The sequence below is a fragment of the Chelmon rostratus genome, chromosome 9 (genome assembly GCF_017976325.1).
Source record: "Chelmon rostratus isolate fCheRos1 chromosome 9, fCheRos1.pri, whole genome shotgun sequence".
Classification (NCBI taxonomy): domain Eukaryota; kingdom Metazoa; phylum Chordata; class Actinopteri; order Chaetodontiformes; family Chaetodontidae; genus Chelmon; species Chelmon rostratus.
The window spans coordinates 8,702,288-8,723,733 of NC_055666.1; the positions used below are offsets into that span (position 1 = coordinate 8,702,288).

Sequence of the window (21,446 nt, forward strand, 5' to 3'; positions counted from 1 at the left end):
CATTAATAAAGAGCTAAGCTGCTGATTCAAAAAACAGGGACGCGACCACCAGGCTATTGAAAAATGTCGTAAAGTCCTGACGCTTGAAGCAGCGCTGTTCCCCAACACTGACAGACACAAACACACACTGGCAGAAAAACCAAAGTATGTTATATTATGACAGTAGTCAGTGTACCAGGGAGCGTGTCTATCAAACCCAACTAAATCAGAGAGCAACAGAAACTCATAACCAACGCAGCAGGCTGCAGAGGAGGCTTTCCTGAGACATCAAAACCAGGAGAGCTTGTATTGCAGCATTAAAAGTGGAGATAACCTCAGATCTCACTGCATGAGATGACCAAAAATGCAAAATGAAGGCCAACGATGATATTAATGTAATGCCCATTGTTGAGGAAAAGCCAAAAACCAACAGAGAACCAGGTTCTGCTGCAGCTCCGAGAACATCCCCTGATGAACCTGCACTCATGAATCAGGTGAGGGAGGATACTGGACAGAGGATATCTCAACCTCTGGCTATAACTAATGTTCTGGCCAGGGAGGGGGTGTATGAAAACCCCAACCTGGGGGTTGACCCAAAACCCACCTGAGAACCAGACTTTGCTGTAGTGCTGTCAAAACTGACCAAAAACTACATTTGAATATTTCTTCTAAAATAACATGCCGGTTCAAACCATTCGAATGTCTATTATTATTATGTCCACAAGAGGGAAAACCAATACGAGAGACACAATACTTGGACATGGTTTCTTTTGAAATACCAACATATCTAAACATTACAAAATAAACCGATACCATGTTATTGAATTGCTCGCTCATTTCAGCTCGATTTAAATTTCATTTTCCAGCAAAGAAATGGCTCCAGCTGCATCGGCTGCTCATCGGCTGTTAAACTGTTAAACAACTGCTGCTGTTTTGTATATATGGAAACTCACTCATTGTCTTGATGCAACGATTCAAATCTAAAATAACTGGTCATTGTTTAAATGGTAATGCTTCTGGTGAACATGGAATTTGGGAATGTTTTTTCATTGTCATGCTCAGGTGTAAAATATGTTTCAATATAGTCATTTTTTGTTGTCAAAATTGCTCTCTTCTAAAAAAAGCATCTACTTGGTGATTTTTTAAAAACACTTATTTATAAATGTCTGTCTTTCTTATAATTTCCTGACAATTTTCCACAAAATAACTTCCCTAATGATTTTCCTGACAAAAGAGCTACAATTGAAAAAAAAAAATTCATTCACTATTAATTTATTGCTGGAAACTTTAGTCTGCATACATGTTAAATAATTTGCTTAACTGTAAAGGAATGAAGTCTACAAACTAAACACGGTCTCTATTTTCCAAATAATTGGTGCCTTATTTTTTTCCAGGAAATATCTTATATTTTATTCTTATTATGAAACCAAAGTCCTGAAAGCCGAAGTGTTACACACTGAAACAATAATACAGAATTTTCCATTTGTACAAGTACAAATGTAAAGGAATACATAGGAGTGTAACTGTATTAAAGCAAAGTAGTACTTGAGCAAATGTTGATACAGATGGTAGGTTTGTATCCTGAACTGACAGCAACTCTACACGACTCTCTGAAAGCCACCCACCACTGTGCCAGAGGCAAGGCACGTCACATCCAGTAGATGTTGTGGAGCTGCTGCAGGGGCCATTAAAACACAAATAAAACTCCCAAGTGTGACTGTGTGTAAGCAGAGATTATTACTCAGATTGTTCACTCAGGCTGCTCTGGTTAAATGAGGGTTAAAAAGCTGAATCTGGACGATAAATCTTATTTTCAGACAAACTTACAGGTGATGTAGTAGTTCACATTCCTCTTGAACTCCAGGCCCATGTAGTTGGGGCTGAACTCCTGGAATTTGATGGTGAACTTGATGTCCTTCTCCGGCTTGTTGCAGTTGACCAGGACATTAGGATCGAGGACCGTGCTGCAGCTCTCCGCCTGCTCCCTCTTCACCAGATACAGCTTGTAGTACTCATACTCTCTGCCTTGGTCCGCTTTGGGACAGATGATGTCCAGCTTGTCCCCAATATCTGGGTAGATCACCAGGCCCTTTCCGGCCAGAAACCTGCGGGACGAGAAAAAACAAAACAAGACTGTTATTAACGTATAATTAAGGAAGTCTGGAAAAGCAGCCACGTAATTCAACAACAGTTTACACAGTCTTAATACTTTGAGCTATAGGAGTTATGGGTTTAGATTTGTCTGGCGTGGGCTTTCAGGCAGAGCGTAGTTAATTTGGCCCCACAAAAACCCTACGTGTAGCAGCTTGACATTGTTCAGCGTCAGTCGACAGAGCGCTTCGCACAAATCCTCTAAGGTTTTTTCTCATACTTGGATCCAAATCAAAGCATACCAAAAGTTTACAAAAAGGGAAACAAAATGGCCAAACACAAAATGGCTGCCACAGAAATGGCTACAGATAGGATTACAACCAAAGAACGCCACGGATTCTTTTTTCATTCCATATAAGACCCGTGCTTCGGCATAATATCTACGCTGCTTCTTCTTGAGGGGTTTCTGGAGGAAAACAGTGCGCGGGGGTCAACCGGGAGGTTAAGGCTTCCTGGTTCATCTTCCCTGTGCCGTGATGATCTACTGGAGGATTAAGATAATCCATCTGGCCTTACTGTACCTCTCCACCTCGCTCTCTGCTGCCAACTCAATCAGATCAGCTCTTGTTCTCCTTTATTCACTAAAGGTGGGGGGACAGGAGGAGACCCACTGTGTGTGTGTAAGGGTGTGTGAAGAGAGGGGGCGGGGGTACGCTGAGTACTTGCAGTGTGTTTGGGCAGTGGTGTGTATGTTTATGCATGTCTGCATGTGTGTGTATGTGTGCGAGTCGGTCAGCAAAATGGGCTGAGGTTGCGGTCTGACGGGGGGGCAGACGGGCTGAATCATTGTTCTGGACTTGTTTGAGGCTTAAAATGTCAACATGGTTCAGCTCTGCTGTCCCAGTTAGCCAAGCATTAACCCAGACAGCCGGACTGACCACGGGTGTGTTTATGTACGTGTGTGTGTGTGTGTGTGAGTGAGTGTGTGTGTGTTGTGGTCGCAGACAGCGAGCACAGCAGCGGGGCTATCTGCTAGATCTGCCCATGCCAGCGGATTTAAGCAGGATTTAGCGGCGCGCAATGCATTTGTTGTTCTTCCTGATCCCTCACGTTTTAACAAGACATCAGGGGCTGGGTCCCTCTCTGTCTCTCCCTCCTTTTTCTCTCAGAGTGTAATCTCACCTTATCTACAGCCCCTCATTTCATCATCACACACATCATTTCACCACTAAATAACTAACTCTTCAGACAGGCCCAGGGAAGGGAGGACTGCGATGCCTCCTGAAAGAGACTGATAGAGGAGTGTGTGCGTGCAGGGGGAGCTCATGATCGCCATCCCTCCTCCTCTGATGTTAAACATTGGCAAACGGCCAGCCGTTGTAAGAAACGGTCATTTGAAAAGTCCCATTTTCTGAAGAAATACCCCCCATGAAAATGAACATGATTGGATTAAGGCCTTTTCAACATTCATGGCCATTCTTCTTGGACAGGGACGTCATCAAATAAATAGCTTCATTCACAAAAGAGATAAATGCAACATGAAATCTGCGAAACGGTCAAAATCCCGTCCGTCAACCCCTGTTTTTTTGGCAGAATATGATGTCATGAAAGCATGTGCGGATAGCCTGTCTCGTATGAGCCCTGGGAGCGGGTGAGACGTTATTTCTACCCTATTGTCTGATGCTCCTGGGGGTGAGGAGGGGGCTGGGGGTGAGAGGAGGGGTTGCGCTAATTTAAGCGCAGATAAGAGAGAGAACGCGGGGTATCCTTTGTCCTACCTCTGCCCATAATTTGCTGGTTTTCAGCAGAAACACTCTGCATGTGCTCCTGTGTGTGTGTGTGTGTGTGTGTGCGCATATGTTTTCATGCACGCATGTGTGTGTGCGCGCGTGCACCATGCCAGCGAACACGTGCGTGTGTCTATGAAGACACGGACACAATCAGTCCCTAATTGGATCTACAAGATGCATCAGTGAGGCATAAACAAGTTTCCATGGCAACATTTGGCTTTGTTGCTGACCACCCCCCCTCCTCCCCACCTTCTCTCTATTCCTCCCTTGATTCCCCCAAATCTCAGCCCCCTCTATTTCTACTCACCAATCTCATTCCCTCTAGCTTTATCCTTCCCTCTCATTCACCTCCTCAACATCTCCCTCATTCTGTTTTCCCTCACCCCCTCCCTCCATCCTCCCCTCCATCCCCCTCGCTCCCCCCACACACACACAAAAAACACCTACAGAAAAACAAGCGAGAAACCGGAGGGGGAAAAAAACAGGCCGCGCAAACATCACAATTAGAGCTTGATTTGTTTCACTCAACAAGTAGGTGTTTTCTTTGTAGGGAAATTGTTGGCAACTTTTTTTTTCCAAATGCCCTGTTAAAAATACTAAAAACAGCCTGGCTCCAAAATAAAACAATGAGCATCACACCCCACTTCTCGCTTTTACAACCCATTTATTCCACTATCAAAGTGAGCCGCAACTATTTAGATGAATTATTAAGATTTCCAAAATCTTACTATCTTAATATCCCTGAAGGATTTAATCACAAGCCGGCCCCTGTCATTGATTCAATTTTCCGAGCAGGCCTCCTAGTTGGCGGTTAGATAGCTATCCTAAGTGAATTCTCCGCTTCTGTTTCCCAGCCTTTGTTAACTGTCTGCTATAATGAGGCTCTGGCTGCTGTGGAGGTCTGGAAGCACCATCGCAGATGGGAAAGAAGCAACATAAAAGAAATAGGGCAGCAATTAGTGTTTAGCCCAGTTTAAAAGCCCTCCACTTGGCAAGCTGCGGCCCAGCTCCAGTCCAGGATGTGAAACTAAACTGGTGGGCTGGGACTTTGTCTCCCGTTTGTCTCTCTGTTGGCTTAATCAGCGCCACTCCGGTGCTACACACAGCCACGCAATGGAGAGGAGGAGACGAGTGACTGAAGATTATTGTACTTTTGAGGAGGTCGAAAGGGAAAAAAGGGGGGAAAAGGGAGGTTGAATTGCATCTTTCATTCATGTTGTCTGGAGACTTTATAAGACCTGTTGATGAAAGGAGCTCGGGCGCACAGAGGAAGAGCCGTGCAGATACAAACGATGTTTCTGGGAAATGACCCTGAACGCGAGAGAGCCTTTATTCCCCTCATGTCAGACGAGGTGGATCTGCCCGAACCAAGCAAAATAAAGAGAATCATTTTCAAAACAACCAAATGAGGTTGGTTTTGTTTCATCTGGATGGCTCCACGGCGTGCTCAATCCTGTAAAGAGCTTATACAAACAGACCTACACTGCAGCACAGCGGAGAGAGAGAACAGAAAACAACGAAGCAGAGGAGAGCGGAGAGCCCCCTCCTCGCTCTTTTTACATTCCACTGGTGAATATGAGCACATGATCTCACATATGCTACACCCCCTCACCACCACCAGCACCACCACCACCTCCCCATACACACACGCGGATGTGAGAGCACACAAAAGCACTGTGGGGTGCATCCTGGACCTTCCCAGCCCAACTTCCCAGCCGCCCCTATTCAAGCGCCCTGCCCTCACCAACTTTCATATAAAACGCCGCCTACACGAAGGCCCACTCAAAGCCCCTTACAGAGCCTCAAACCAGCCCTCCCCCCGTTCTCCACCCCCGTCCAGTCAACTCAGGCCTCTGCCCCGAGCATAGCACTGGCAGGCAGCCTCAGCCAGCGAATGAATGGACCCGAGACACAGGAACTGTGAGAGAAAGAGGCAGAAACGGCTCATATCAGCAGAGCGCTGTCAAATTGATTTGTTCCTCCCGAGCAGCAGCATGAACATGCCATACATGTCAATTAAAATCAATTATCCTCTTGCACGTATATCAATCCACACGCAATCCATCTTTACTAGCAACAGCCCAGGCGCAGGTGCGACATCTTCCTCTTCCTCTCTGCAGCCCAAAACTCAGCGTGCCGCTTTTTTCTCCCTGACCTTTAAAGCACACGAGTGCGTCACGCAAACACAAACACGCATACACACACTCCACACACAATCACCACCACAACAGGTACTCTATTCCCCTCGCTCGCAGCGTGGTAATTATCACGCCAGGAAAAGCGTTCCCTCACCAATTATCATTTCTCTTTTACATTATCCACAAAATCAGCGTGGCTGCTTCCCCCCTATTATTACGGATGACACTTTCCGTACGGCAGCCACATTCCCTTTCGTCCATATTCCACAGGCTTACGGTTTGGGGAGATTTTACGGCTTCTCGTGAAACATTACTGTAATTCACCCACGTGACAGCGGCTACACTTAAGTCGGTTAAGAACACAAAGCTGCGTTATGCAAAAAGTATTGTAGCTGAGCTCTTGTGTAATATACATAGCGACGGGGGTTTAAAGCTGATTCACTTGCCCGAGGCAGTCTGCGTTTTGCCTAATCGCAGGGTACAAACGCATCCTGTTCTCATTCAAGTCAATCAATATTAAATAATTGTCTTCTAGCAGAGACTGTTTCAGCCTTAAACCACTTTCAGATCCATCAAGATAGAGCCACATGCTCGCTGCGCCTCACAATGGAAACATTCAAACAGCAGCTTCTGAAATGGCTTCCCTCTTGATGTGTGGTTAAGATCCATGCAGCGCTGTTGACACAGTGTGATCGTTTCATACTTGGGGAAAAAAGGCACATATCATCACACTGTCAGTGTGTTTGTAGGGCCCCAGAGAAATTTGCCACATCTATAATACCGTCACGTCACGTGAAATGTCCGTTATCTGGCTAACAGGTCTCAGTTCCTATCCAGTTTGAACCGTCTCCCTCTAGCGTCTGAAGGGACGGCGTGGGAAGGGGAGCTGGCCGAAGGCCTGCCCTCGTAGCCCGGGGCTCAGCCCGAGCGCTTGTATACATAGCGGGCTTCTGTCAGGCCGTTGCAGGGGAAGATGTTCTTCGGGAGGCCTGACTGTAAACACACACACATAAACACACGCCCCGCAGTGTACACACACCGGTTTCCTCACATGTCAAACACGGTAAACAAGTCACCTCAATGCTGGTGCAGGCCACACACACACACATTGAGACACACAAGGATCCTGAAATTAAGCAAAACAAGGCCCATCTGGCTCCAGAATTGTTTAGCAAAGCAGGAAGGATTTGACCCTTATTATAGAAAAGCAGGACAAACTCGCCAACGGGTAGTGGTATTGGACAAACTGTAAACTCAATCCAAGTTGCATTTAAACTCCAGACTTGGCAGCGGCGACTTGCTGGAAAGCAGGAGGCTCTGTATTTTCCCTCTGCGCTGTCCCCATTAGAGGGACACAAATGAAGATGTCAGAGGGAAAAAAGACAGACAGAATATCCTGAATCCCACCCCGCGGAGAACTGCTTTTGTACGTGTGAACGCCGACACCCTCTCTCTCTCACAGACAAACACACACTAGCCTCAGTCGGCCCAGTCAACAGGCTGGCATGCAGAGCAAATCAGATTCAGCGTGACTCATAACGGCACACACGGGCGAGTTCTAACACACACGGACGCGAGAGCGGGCCGACACACACTCCCCTCGTGTTCACCAAACGAGCTCGGTGTGCTTGCCCCGGATCGCTGTCACATGAGGGGCTAGCATCACACCGCCGGCCGCCGTAACGAGATAACAAGATGACGCCCAGATGGCCTTTGCCGCAAGGAGGACAGAAGTGGACGTTGTTACTGGACGAACAGGCTGAAGAGGACTGCTGAGCGCGAGGAGTGTCAGAAGTCATTAGGGAGGAGAAAGAGCATAATCTGTTTCTTCTTATGGCCTCTGTGGTTTCTGTCAGTGCTGAGCCCATCCCTCTCTAAGAGCAGGGGAGTTAAGCGAGCATGGGTGTATGCGGTTGTGATTGAACGTCATCCACGGTATCACTGACAGCAAGAGAAGGCCCAGACTGTTGCACTCTGCGTCTCCACTTATTCATCCCGGAGCCCAGGGACTGAGCTCTTCCAGCTGGAGGGCTGGGGGGGCGGGGGGGGGGGGTGAGGAGAGGAGAGGAGAGAAGAGGAGAGTTGGCTCAGCTAGATGAGAGCGCTTGGGTCAGTTTCAGCTTGAGTTTAGCCTCATTCTGGGGTTGTTCTGTGACCCAAACACACGCCACGACTCAACACACACACACACACGCACGCAAACTCACACACACACACACAACCAGCTGCCTCCCATCACTGAGGAGCAGCCACAGATGGGCTCTGCATGCTCCGTAAAGATCTCTCCACAGGCCCAGTCTACGGTCGCTGCCAAACCCGCCTGGCCCGAACCCCACTGTATGTGTGAGTGTGTTTGTGCGACTGCGTGTGTGCAGATATACGTGTGCCCATACGTGCCTGAGTGGGTGACGGTGTGTGTGTGTTACCCTGCCAGACTCCCCCGAATGTGCCAGAGTTGGTGCGTGCGTGTGTGTGTGTGTGTGGTGGGGGGGCTGGACAGTCGTAGAGAGAGAGAGAGGAATCCCCCAGGACTAAGAGCTGCAGAGCAGAGAGTCAAGAGCTGGACCAGGATGCAAGGTTGTAATCAGTGCCGAGCAGAGCAGGAGGCGAGAAGGCAGGAGAACCTCCCAGACGAACAAAAGCATCTCTCACACTCAGCCGATTGTGTTTCATTCCCACGTGGGGGAGCGAAGGAGAAACTAGAGAGGAAAAGAATCATAACCATTATCAAACCCACGCAGCTTGCCCGGGTTGTTAACCAGCAGCCATTTTCTGCTCTGTATCTCCAAAACCATCGATAAGCTCTCAGAAAGCATTTCCCAGGAAAAAAAAAACAGCACTTTAATGTTGCTACTCAATCAACACACACACACACACACAACCGCTCCATATTATACATTAGTTATTTAAATTCAGCTTAGACAGAGCATGGTTAAATTCAATTTTTAACAATTGCCCTCCTATCTCAGCGTGGTTAAAAATTACTCGAGGGATCACAGTTTAGACTGAATAATGAAGCAAAAGTGAAAAGCTCATGGAGGATTAGAGTCAGTCTACTGTTTGGAGCTAAACTTAGCTAATTTGTCCAACCCGTGCTCGCAGTGAGTCGGCTTTCAGCCGGGGGGGGGGCTCGGTTGCCCTGCTCAGCAGTATTATGGCACCGACACATCTGGGAATCAAATCAGCGAGCGATCAGCCACAAGACATCTCCCAAACAAACCTGACACCCATTACTAATGAGGTTTTTCCCCTTCAACATTTTGGGAAATATGCTTGCTTATTTGCTTTCTTGCCTGGAGTGATTGAGAAGATTGATACCACCCTCGTATCTGTACGGCAAATACGAAGCTGGAGCCAGCAGCAGCTTAGCTTAGCACAAGGACTAAAACAAAAACAAGGCTGGCTCTGCAGGAAGGTAACAAAAGCTGAGCAGCACCGCCCTGAACGCCGCCATGTCTCATTTTTTAGTTTGTTTTAGTCCAGCTTGTTGCTTTTGGACGGAGCCAGGCTAGCCCTTTGCCCCTGCTTCCAGGCTTTAAGCTGAGCTAAGCTAACTGACTGCTTGATGTTTAGCGGTATCCACTCCCGGCAAGAAAGCTGATAAGTGCATTTCCCAAAATGTCAAAAACATTAGAACAGTGATAATAAGATGTCGATCACTGAAAGGATATTCATTACTCAAGCACGTCGTGAGAAAGTCCGAGGTGTGTCAGACTTTACAGAATGACCTGCTTCCAGTTTGAGTTTTATGGCAACGCTTTATGATCAAGTGGGAGCCGAATTGATATTTTATGAGCGTGTGTGTGTTGTTAACAGGTGCTAATATGACACAGCCACAGAGAGTCTGGAGAGAAACCAAAGGCGTCCTGGAGGAACAAAGGGAAGACATGGCGCGCAGAAAGCGAATCAATCAATCCCTGCCACGGCACGTCTGGCTCTGACAGCGCGGCTCTGAACCCAGAAGTAAAAGATAGCACGCAGCAAAGTTCAAAATACTTTCATTGTTCATCTGTCAACGTGAGAGACAATTGCAAGGGAGAGGGCGGGAAAATACTAACACAATATTTATCTTGCGTCCCCTTCCCTCCTGACTCACTCTTTTTTAATGTATTCCTGCTATTGTGAGGAGCGCCGGGAGATGGATGGGTAGAGGAGTCCGGTAGGTGATATGTGTCTGCTACAAGCACAGTGCAGTCACTCACACATTTCCCCTGTCTCCAATCTCGAGCAACGGCAATAATTCAGTCGCCAACAAACAGCGGCGCTTCTTTTCTTTTTTTTTTGTGGCATTTCAATTGTCGGTGGTTGGTGGTTTTTCTTCTGCATTGTTCTTGAAACTGCTTCCCTGGGAAACTGGGAAAGTCAAACAGCTGACGAGATGTCACCTCATGAACCCTCTCCTTGGTTTCACACACTCGCAAACAGCCACGTCGGCGATTTGACGCGCACCCGCCCTCTCAAGCATTCTCTTTCTGCTCCTCACACGCACGCACACACACACACACACACAAATTGTGAGGATCTCTCATCAACTGCTTGTCAAGCTCAACGGCACACATGGCTGTCTAAACAGGTCGAGAGCTGCAGCTTCTCACATGCACTGACTGTTGCCTTTCAAGGCTGTGACTCTTGATCATATCATTTCAGACATGCGGGTCCTCTGATGGCTGCTGGCCTTGCCTTCATTCACAAGTCGCTGCAAAGGCTCACAGTAAATCTAAGGGACTTCCGCGGAGTGGGAGCGCACATTCCTCTTAACTTAGCTTTCCATTTAGCCTAGAGCCGCGAGAGCATGAGAGAACGTGTGTGGCGCAATAAAACTCCGCTTTAACAGTCATTTCCCTGTAGCGATGGATGCTCACTGTGCATGCCTGCACCTGGGCCTCACACATGCCTGTTGTGACTGGTCATGCGGCGCTATATGGGGGAGCATGTATGACCTGAGGAATTATCCTGTGCTCGAGCAGGGACATATGCATGGACATGCACGCACGCACACACTCGTGCATGTGCGTATGCATTATGCACACGCACATTCTTTAAAAGCCAACAGTAGCGAAACAAGAGAAGATAGGCCTCTCTGTGTGCAACTGACAGAGCGAATTACACGGCGAGCTAAAACACCGGCTTCCTGTCTCGCACAACAGCGCTGGATGGCTTTCAGACGGATTCTTGTGCAAACAGTGATTCAATAATGGGGTAATGGTCGAGGAAGAACAGTTCACAAGTGATTTGCGGATAAAATGTATGTTTAGAGCACTTTGCGCCACAGGCTGCCACCAAGCAATGACAAGGGCCAACAGATTTCATTTGCGGGGCCTGACACCAGAGCTGCATGCAGATATCCGAATGTTCCTGAATGTTCCTCATCACAGACAGGCCTTGGAGAGAGGGAGAGAGAGGGAAAAAAAAGAAATTCCGCTGATGAAAAGCTGATAATTCTGTCTCTAACGATTCAGGAAGCCATGAAATCAATGACAAATTTGTGTTATGAGCAAACGTACAAGACATTTTAATCCTTCAGCACTTTGCCTCTGATATTTATGTCTGTTGCCAGCGCTTTCATTATCATAAAGCGTGTTTAATATTTCTCAGCTGTGCGTGAGCGGGCCGCCACACTACAGATGATTGAGTGCACTAGATTTAGAGGCTCTTTCTGTCTCCGCTTCTCTTTCTCCAGCTGTGTCCACGTACTTCAGGACCTATACACACGGCCACGTCGGCCGAGGGAGAGGGCAACAGAGCGGAGAAGAAAGAGAGGGGGGGAGGAAGCGCTGTGCAAGCGCTGAGGACATGGTGCCAACCAGAGAGGCCCACCGTGCCTCAGTCCCATCTCTCCAGCTGAGGGCTTTGATTCGCCTGATTGTCTCCAATATTGAGACACACAATAAACACAACACTTGGCGGCCATTTGCAATTCTAATCAGTCCCTCTCAACCGGCCTGGACAACCCAGCTACAGCCCTCTGGGATATCACTCATCTGACTGCAAAATAATGACACAATCATCGCCATGGCTACGCTCCTACTGCATCCCATGAGCGGCAGCACAGAGAGGATATTAATACACAGGAGTGCTCAGAGGACTAAATGAATTAGCCAGGAGATTAGCTAGATACCAGGTTAATGAACGCGCCACGCAGGCAACTTCTCCCGCCTAGCATTTGGGGAGCATTCACACCCCCCTCCCCCCCAAATCACTAGTGGCAAGTAGGCTAGCGAGCAGGTCCACACCTGCTTCTGCAGGGCATGTTGCAACCGGATTTCAATAAACCATCTTCTTTCAACATGAAATTCACACTATGTAAACTTCGGCTGATTGTTTCTTGATAAGGAAGCAAGTTGCAAACTCCTGACTATCTGATTCTGACATGCTGTAAAGTGACGATAAACCGGCGCACGCAGGCTGCGTGGTGATCGTTATCCGCCATAAAAGTCTGTGTTTATGTTGAACTAAGTGAAGGAGCTTGTTTTCCGGATGTTAAGAATCATGAATAAATGTAATTTAAGAAGTTTAAGATAAGCTAAAAGATTTTTTTTTCAAAAGTTTATCTTTAACAAACTGTCCCAAAATCATACATCTGTGAATTATAAAAGCCCATCTGTTGGCTTTTCCGGTGCTGTTTTCATTGACTTGACAACATGATGGTAATAGATGCTTGCAGATAAATGAGAGCAAAGTGACACGCAATCATCCACGTTTTAGTCGCCTTGATGTATTTGCTTTAACAGTCACCCGGAAGATGAGAAACTCAAATTTATTTCAGAAAATAACAGGCACATCTTACGAAACTGGCTATTTGACTTGCAAATCATTCAGATGATTCATAACGGCAGCCGTGCTCGTCTGCCCTCGTTTCGCGAGCGAGCACGAGAGCACGCCTGCATGCGTACGACCGTGTGTGTGTGTGTGTGTGCCGGGGCACTCGCAGAGGCATGTGAATGACAGCCTGTCAGTGAAAGAGATGTCATTATCTGGCTGATGTCTGCGTGAGCTGGGACCGGAGGCAGGGTCACATCACTAGTGGGGGGCTGACACCGTGCGGACAGGAAACATTACTTTATGATTTCCCACTTGAGGGGAAACACTCTCTTCACAATCTGCAATGCCACTGTTCGACCCCGTTTAGAGGTTATTCCAATATGAGCAACAAAAAAGTGTGTGTGCAGCGCACTCATGACAATAACATGACAGATATTTCTCAAAAGCGGCTTCGACGGGAGTGATTTCTTTAAAACAACATTTTTTCCTCTTCTTTTTTTTTTTGCTTTGTTCACAAGGCCTTGAAGAGAGGAGTTCTGGTAAACCTCTCCCCTCCCCGTCCTTAGCCTTTGACTTTTTCTGTGTAACAACAATACGCCGGTTTCAGTTCAGTGTCCTGCAGTCGATCTGTTAGGGCGCTGATAAGAGAAGCTGATGGATAGGTTTAATCAGCCAAGCCCTGGGATCAAGACCACGAGAGAGATCAATCAAATGCTGCGTGGTTTATAAAAGAAGCAGCTTTTATCGGCGTCTCAGGGGTCTCTGTCTGCGCTTTTTGTCACCGAGGGAAGAAACCAACATTGGCACAGCAAACTAAAGGCAAAAAATACTATCTTAGGTACGTGTGCCGAAAGCTGCACTAACTAATGTGACTTAAAATAATGAGCCAAATGCAGTGGGAAAAAAGCACAGAAGAAATAAAAAAAGGCACATCTGTAATCACCATACAGAGACTAGTAACCTTCTACGGAAAGCATAAAACTAATGTCCCTGGTCTCTAGCATACTAAACACCTCCTGACATAAACTGAAATAAAACGCCAACTAAACCCCTTCTGACAAATAAAAACTTAACAGAAACGAAATCCGCACTGAAATCTGAAAGGAACACAACAGAAAGAACAAAAAAGGCTGAGAAGTCTCTACACCAAACAAAACAACAGATCTCCATATAAGAGAGCGCCGGGCGCTGTTCTAACTAGGACACGGTGTTTTTAATACACAGCTGCCTTCCGTGTCTTAAAAGCAGCTCCTTATCAGAGAACTTGAGTGACAAGCCTATTCTCTGCTTACAATCTCGGCTCATGATTGTAAAAGACAGCTACACATGTCCCATCCAATCCAAGACAAATTAGTTGCTCTTTCTTTCCTCCCTTGGATGGGAGATCTTATCCAGGCGGACATGCTTAAGTTGTCAGTGGGTTTCTAAAACCCATATTGAACAGCATATTGACTGATGCAATCGTGGAGACACACATCATTAGGCTCATTAACAGTGGATGTAAAAGGGGAGGACGGCCTAACTGGTGTAGCGGGAGTCTGTGTCTCCTCTGATAACGCTCGACTTTAACAAGCAGAGCGCAGGCAAGATGCAGGCTGTCGGTATTAAAATGAAAAGTGTGTGTGTGTGTGTGATGTGCGTGCTAATAAATAGCTTGTTTGACATGATGCTATTCTCATTCACACAGTTTGCTCTGTGATAACCGGGTGGATTGTGGCCTCGTAAAGACGCTCCATGTGTTGTTTTAGGAAGCCATTACGAACTGGGCCGTCTCCATTACAAGGGCTATCTGATCATTATTACCGCCATCTGTAATGCACACTCAAACCTTAATCTGCACAAGCCGACCACAGCTGACTCCTGAGCTAGTGCGCACGCACAAGTCCACGCCACCTTCCACGGTGATATATATACACACATACGTGCGTGTGTGCAGCCGGCCGTGACACAGCCGCCGCTCCCTCGACACGTTGCGGCTTTCGGGTCAACACTTTTCTGTCCGGCCTACTTAAACAACGCCGAGCAGAGCACCGCGTTCCTGTCGAAGCCAGCGACTTGCAAGTCTCTCTGCAAGGCCCGAACCCCAAAACCCATGCAATGCAATCGCAATCTCCCAGCCAGAGCTGCCCGCACCCTTCAAAGGCTCATCACAGGACGCACATCTAATGCAGAGAGAAGGCCGGTTAAAGCCTCAGCCAGGCACACTGCTTTGAAGCGACTGCTCCAGCCCCTCGAATAGAAGCCAAATCATTTCCCTTCCCTCCACCATTCCATTGTGTGAGAGGTGCACCAGGCGGCTCTATTCGGTGGTGGCATGTGGGGCGCCTTCAAGGATCACGCCACTCCATTCCAGAGCAGGGCCACTACAGGAAATGAGACTCTCCCGGATGCACAGGGGCGTCTCGACAATAAATATATTCATGCATTCATGTATATTTCAAATACGAATTTTACTCGGCCCGCATAATGCGCATGCGAGGGTCCGACTTCGAGATTCTTGACATGCACGAGGTGCTACAATCAGAAATTGTATAAATAAATCAGAAAATGCAGCAAACAGAGCTACTAAAAGCAGCGACGCAGGCCGGGCCCCGGCGTGCAGAAAGGACTCACAGAGGTTTGTCTGCAAAGAAAAGCTTTCATCTCGGAGAGGAGAGGAGTGATGTGGTGGAGGTTTGGGCTGTCATGTTTCACAGCGGGGGGCTTGGGAGACAGATGAGGAGAATAGCTAAAAGTAGTCAAAGTTTTCAGTGCAGGGGGAAAATGGAAGACGACACAGCAGAGCACAGAAAGAGTGCCACACATTAAGATTAGGGAGTTAAAATCACAGTGTGAAATATTATATTACAAGGCCATGAGAGGAAAAACTACCACAGTTACTCATTAAATCGAGTCAACGCAGTGCCTACGGTCTTACTCTCTGCATAGTTCATAATAAAGCGAGCGGAGAGGGTTTGGGATATTGTGTTTGCTTTAGCAGACCTTCACTCCTATTTCCAATATTGGAGAGATGAGAGGCTTCCATGGCAAAGCACATCATGGGGGAGAATAAACACACATCTGATGGGAAACATGTGTGTGGGAGATGAAACGGCCTCCCTCATATGAATGGGATGAAATATAGACCTGCGTCCTGCTGTGCTCCAATCACGGCCGTAAGAACTCGCCGTGGAGGGGAAACGGCAGACCCCCGACCGGCTCTCTCACTCAACACTCACACACACACAAACACACACACACACAAGCTGCCAATATGGCCATTCTGGAGCGGATTCATGTGGAGGCCAGAGTCTGACAGTGACATCTCCATTCACTCTTGAATTCTTTTTCTCTTCCCAACATGCATTGACACACACACACACACACACACACACACACAGTCACAGAGAGCCAGAGGCCATGGGAGGAGGAGCAGCGCTGGGGCATAAAAAAGCCTTTCTCCCTGCCGTGGGTCTCTGTGGGGTTTAGCATGGCATTATGGGAAGATTAGACTTTAGAGTGCTCTACTATCTGATGTCATTGTTGGTTTTACGTTGTCTGGATGGCTTGTGGAACTCGGACCTGATGGCAGGCACATTCCTCTCAAAACAAAATGCTCGGGGTTGCAGTTGTGATTGATTGCAGGTTCCTATTGTATCTGTCTGGTACGGCTCTATTGGAAGAAGAATTAGTCAGACAAAAACTCATGGAAAACGCTGCACATCTGACTCCATCAATCAAGTCAGCAATCAAAATAATTCAATTAAGAGACTTAAATCCCGCTGGCTTACGACTCCCTGCTCCAATAGCCCAGAGACAAACTCAATTTACTGACAATCCATACATGATAGCATTAACTCCACTTTTAGGCTCAAATCTTTTTCCATTACTTACATTTTCTAAATATCAAGGGAAACGCAAAGGAAATAGCTGAGTTAAACTGTTTACTCAGGGAGAGGACAACTCGGAAAAATATTAAATAAACAAGAGCAACTTTAAATACATAATCAAATTGCGGACAGGCTGTCCAGACATCTAAACTAATTTGCAAGTTGTTTAAAAGGAGGGCTTATTTGCAAAACACAGAAACTTTAGAAATGTTTTTTGTAGATCTGGTAAATGGGCGTACATCAGGGATGCAGGATTGTGGAAAGACCGGGAGAGGGAGGTTGCTGAATATGTGTGTAATTGTCTTTTTCCCCCCGTTTCCGAGGTGTGAAAGGGAATGCAGGGTTGCGCTGGGGTGTCCCAGGGAGAGGCGATTGAAGCGTCAGTCACAGCTGCCACACAGAGCCCCGGCGCGCAGCAAATCCCAGGCCCGGCCCTCGTGGGCGGAGGGGCCGGGACTGGGCCTGGGAGCAGCGGGAGTCCCACAGGCCTTTTCTTCCAACTCCTCTCACCAGCACAAGGGGGACCGGGATCACGCTGGGAGTTTGCTTAGAAAAGGCTGAGCCAAGACTTGGCAGAATGGGTTAACGGAGGCACGCATACACACTCACTCACACACACACACACATACACACACACACACACACTCACACACAAACACACACACAAATTTCGAAAGCTTTTTGGGCTGTCTGTCTTGCCTGTGGGCATGGTGGGAAAGAAAACGATGAAGTAGGAAAACAAAAACAAAAAAAAAAAAACAAAGATAAATCAAAGTTCCAGTTAACGTCTGAAAATTTGGGACACACATGTACAGAGACACACACACGGAGCAAGAAAGGGAGCGCTGAAACAAGATTACTGGAGAAATGAGTGGTTTTTGCTCGATGCCTGGGGAGCCTAATAGTGGTAAAGTCCTGAGGATTATACACTGTGCCATTTCCATGCTCCCCCTAATAGTCTCCATGTCCTGCCTCTGTATGCCATAGATGGATTATGATGCTTTATAATTAACATGGGGGAGGGGGGTTGTTACAGACCGCCCATCTGCCATGCTGACACACTTACGGGGGCATCCCCTGGGAAAAGGGGGCCGCTACCACACTATTCCATTACTTTATCATTCTATCATTCTATTATCCTACCACTCCATTCAATTACACTGTCACTCCATTAGTGTACTCATAACAGTGAACAAAGAGCTCCATGATGATCATTAATGATATGTTCAGAGCCGGTTGGGTATGGTCATGCTTCATCCGCTCTCTAAAATATTACCTGTTACAGAAGTGAAGCTCACTCTGGTTCCAGGTAAGAGATTCAGCAACCCCCACTTTATCTTGTATTATATTGTATTGTATTGTATTAATCTTGAGTGATATAAAATTCAAAAATAAAAGAATACTTTCCTGGAAAGTTTGACACAAGCTTCACCAAAAAAAAAAAAAAAAAAATGAGCTCAAGGTTGTCTTACTTAACTTTTTCAGAGCTTGTCATGGTCTTCCTCAGCAGATAGAGTTTGCTTTACGAGAAGACAAAAAACATTACCTTTAAAACCAGTAAATCAACCTTGATGGGGTTTTTTTGTTTCGTTATTTATTTATTTATTTATTTTTTAAAGCTAGCAAAATTACTGCTAAAGCTAGTAAGTTAGCTAGCATTACATATATTTTTTCGTAATTTTGTTGATGTGGTTTAAAGCTCAAGTTTGTATAAAATATGAACAAAGCTGGTAAGAGGACCTTGAGTTAAGACATTTTTGTTATAATTTTGTAGTTTTGCAGATGAAAGCTCCAGGAAAATAAAATAACTTTTTAAAAAGTTTTCTGTAATTTTGTTCTTCAGCGCTGAAGAAATGAAGGAAGGGTCGTTCAAAATTTAACGACCTCAAATTTTCAGCAAAACGCTGACATTTTTATTTGTCCATAAACACGCACTCCAAGTCCTATCCCACCCGTTTTGTCGCTGTTTGATCCCTCATCCGCTTCCCCAAAGCCTTAGCACACTAAATTCAAACCTCCCCACAAAAGTCTTTCTAGAGCCACAAAACTGGGGGAAAATAGCTCCCTTGCTGCCTGTATGCCGGTGACAACTCATGACGTCTTAAAGAACTTGCATTTCAGCTGGCTGTAAAGGTTGCCTGCCCGCTGTTTGGGCCTGGCGTCTGATGAGGTCTGCCTCCGCGGCACAGAGGGGTTCTCTGAGAAAGAGTTAAGTCTATGAGGTCAGTCCAGAGGAGGAGGTTACGAGTTCCCGAGTCGGAGCCGCAGGGGTAATGGTTTTAGAGATGGCTGTCACACAGATCCGTTCCACTGTCCAACACTGCCGCTGATCTCCACCAATCCAAGTCTGCTTGCTTTTCAATCGCTCAACTTCTCTCTCCCTGTCGCCCTTTCTTCTTTTCTCCCTCTCTTTCCCCCTCGCACTGACACATGGAAGTAATCTGGGAGCTCTGCGCCGGACTGAAAGGATGTGCGGTTGAGCCCAGGGCCGCGTTTCAACGCTCTACATCAGCTTCCTTTCCTCTCCTATTTAATCCCCTTATTTTCAACTGCTCTTATGTAAAAGAACTAAGATGGCAAACAAAAGGCAGACTTTTCCCCGCCTTTGCCCAACTTTTTTCCCCACTTCCTGTAGCTCTGCATCCTTCCATTTTCACTTGATTCAGCTGAGGCGCAGGCGGGGCGACGAGAAGAAATCTTAAGGGAAGCATTCCAGCACCAGCGCCTGTGCCTCTGCTTGGCAGAGCTGGAGCTGATGGGAACTTCCTGGTTGCTGCCAGCCAGGCCTCCGTCTAATGAAGCCGGGTCGCTAACTGCCTGTAAGGCAGCCACTGTTCAGCCACTCCACACTCGTCCACCGCTCGGCCCTAAGCACTTTCACAGGGGCACACTGGCACGCTTCTAACACTTCCTTAATGCTCCTCTGTGGCTGGACAAAGAACAATGGCACACCGGCATGCACTCTCAAGCACTCATTCACTTCCATAAGCTTAGACTTGTCCCTTTCATATGAGACTTAGTGTTTAATTACAGCATGAACACATAAATTGAGTGAAAATTAACAGAACGCATATTGAGTTGCAATTCATTTCACAATGTAACTGGATTAGAATTTACAGGAGAAAATAAAGACCACATATGCAGTACTTGGTGTTTGTTTTGGCCCACTCAGGTCTTAAATTAATGTGGTTTTATTACCAAAACAATTATGCTGAGTAGCACAAAGTTTCAACAGCGTTGTCAGAGTTGTCTGTGACTCTAAACAGACACTCAAGGTCCATGTCTGTCACAACTGTGTGACAGCAGAGCAGGTCCAAACCCCGGATCTCAAAATCCATTATCTGCTCTAGGGCTGCAACTAATGATTACTTTTTTTTTGTTTAACTGAACTGAACCAAAACACAAAGATATTCATTATGTATAAAACCGACACATGGGAAATTCTCACATCTAAGACGCTGGAAGGACGGGCTTTTTTTGCACAAGCGCTTAATCAGTTGTAGGCGTGTGCAATATGGTAATACACAGCACAAGACAATAAAACTTTGTCTGCTGTGGCATCCACCTCTGGCTGGATTAGGTTTTAATGACAGGACTGTTGCATCAATGTGGTGAAGTATCTTGATATGTCAGGTTTGTAATTCCCAAGATAAACCTGAGACATTCCTGTCTGTTGAGTTAGTGTAGCAATCAACAGTTTCTCAACGCTGTGATATCTCTCAGTGTACTGCTATTGCACCACTGCTGTTTGTTTTTGATCAGCTAACTGATTCATTAACTGAACTAACATCTTGAGCTCTTCTTCTTCAGATTCATTGCATTCAGCTGTTGTCTCAGTTGTGAATCTGTCCATGAACTGCAACTCCGGGTCATGAGGGCCAGTTGGGAACTTGTACATGCGTGTGAATTTTTTTTTTTAAATGCTGAAAATTGGTTGCAAATGCTAGTTGTCCCACGCCGGGGAAGGAAACAGGGTTTCGTGCGCACCGCTGCTTGAATATAAAGAAACGAATGCATCAATAACACACAAAAAGCAGAATGATCAGTTTTCAGTGATGTGGCAGCCAAACCACCAGCGGATAAAGTGAGTCCATCTGGAGGGAAACCATGACGGAAAAACTGCAAAAAAAAAATTCTTTGGAATAACCTAAAGCGCCGCAACCCCTGTCTGAGCCCAGGTGCCTCACGTAGATAACCGAACGAAGAATCTGCCACTACACACCGCTGAAACAACAGACATGTGGACACAGAAGTGCACACACATGAAAGCAAACGCAGCTGTCCTTACAGTGAGACACAGGGTGCCTTTACAGCACCATGGGCCAGTTGCTTTCCACAAGTATTTCTTATTGGCTGGCCCTCTCTCTGAGTGGGGCTCAGGCTCTAAGTCCTCTCTGTGTGTAATGAGATCTTTATCAGAGGGAAACACGATCAGAGTGGTAAGGGGGAGAAAGGGGGGACTCGGGGAAGCAAGGAGAGAGAAGGTGTACATCGCAAGGGGTAGAGGGGGCAAGCAGCAGGGCGCGGGGCAGGGAAGAAACAAAAACAGGCCTCTGACCCTCTCAGCGGTGACCCGCACTGCAGCGAGCTGCAGAGGGGAGCGCTCGCCGGACTCCTTGCGAGGAAGCAGATCCTGTTTCTGGTCTAGTCCTGAAGCCTCGTCCGGCCCCCGTTCAACAGGTTGCGGCAGTTTCGAGTTTTGCAGTTGCGGTTTGTTTTTTTAACCTCCTACTGGAATCCTCGTTATATTTAAATGTCAGCTAGGCAAAGCTTTTCTGAGCGCTGCCTCGCAGGAGTCAAAGGTTCCTCATTGTTTC

General features: G+C 46.8%; 1 protein-coding gene across 1 annotated transcript in view; it reads right to left on the minus strand.

Annotated features, from left to right (window-relative positions):
• Positions 1-21,446, minus strand: part of efnb1 (ephrin-B1) — a 57,811-nt gene that overhangs the window by 31,696 nt on the left and 4,669 nt on the right. The window contains exon 2 of the mRNA XM_041944263.1: positions 1,807-2,084. Coding sequence (XP_041800197.1) covers positions 1,807-2,084 — 278 coding nt within the window. The remainder of the gene's footprint in view (positions 1-1,806; positions 2,085-21,446) is intronic.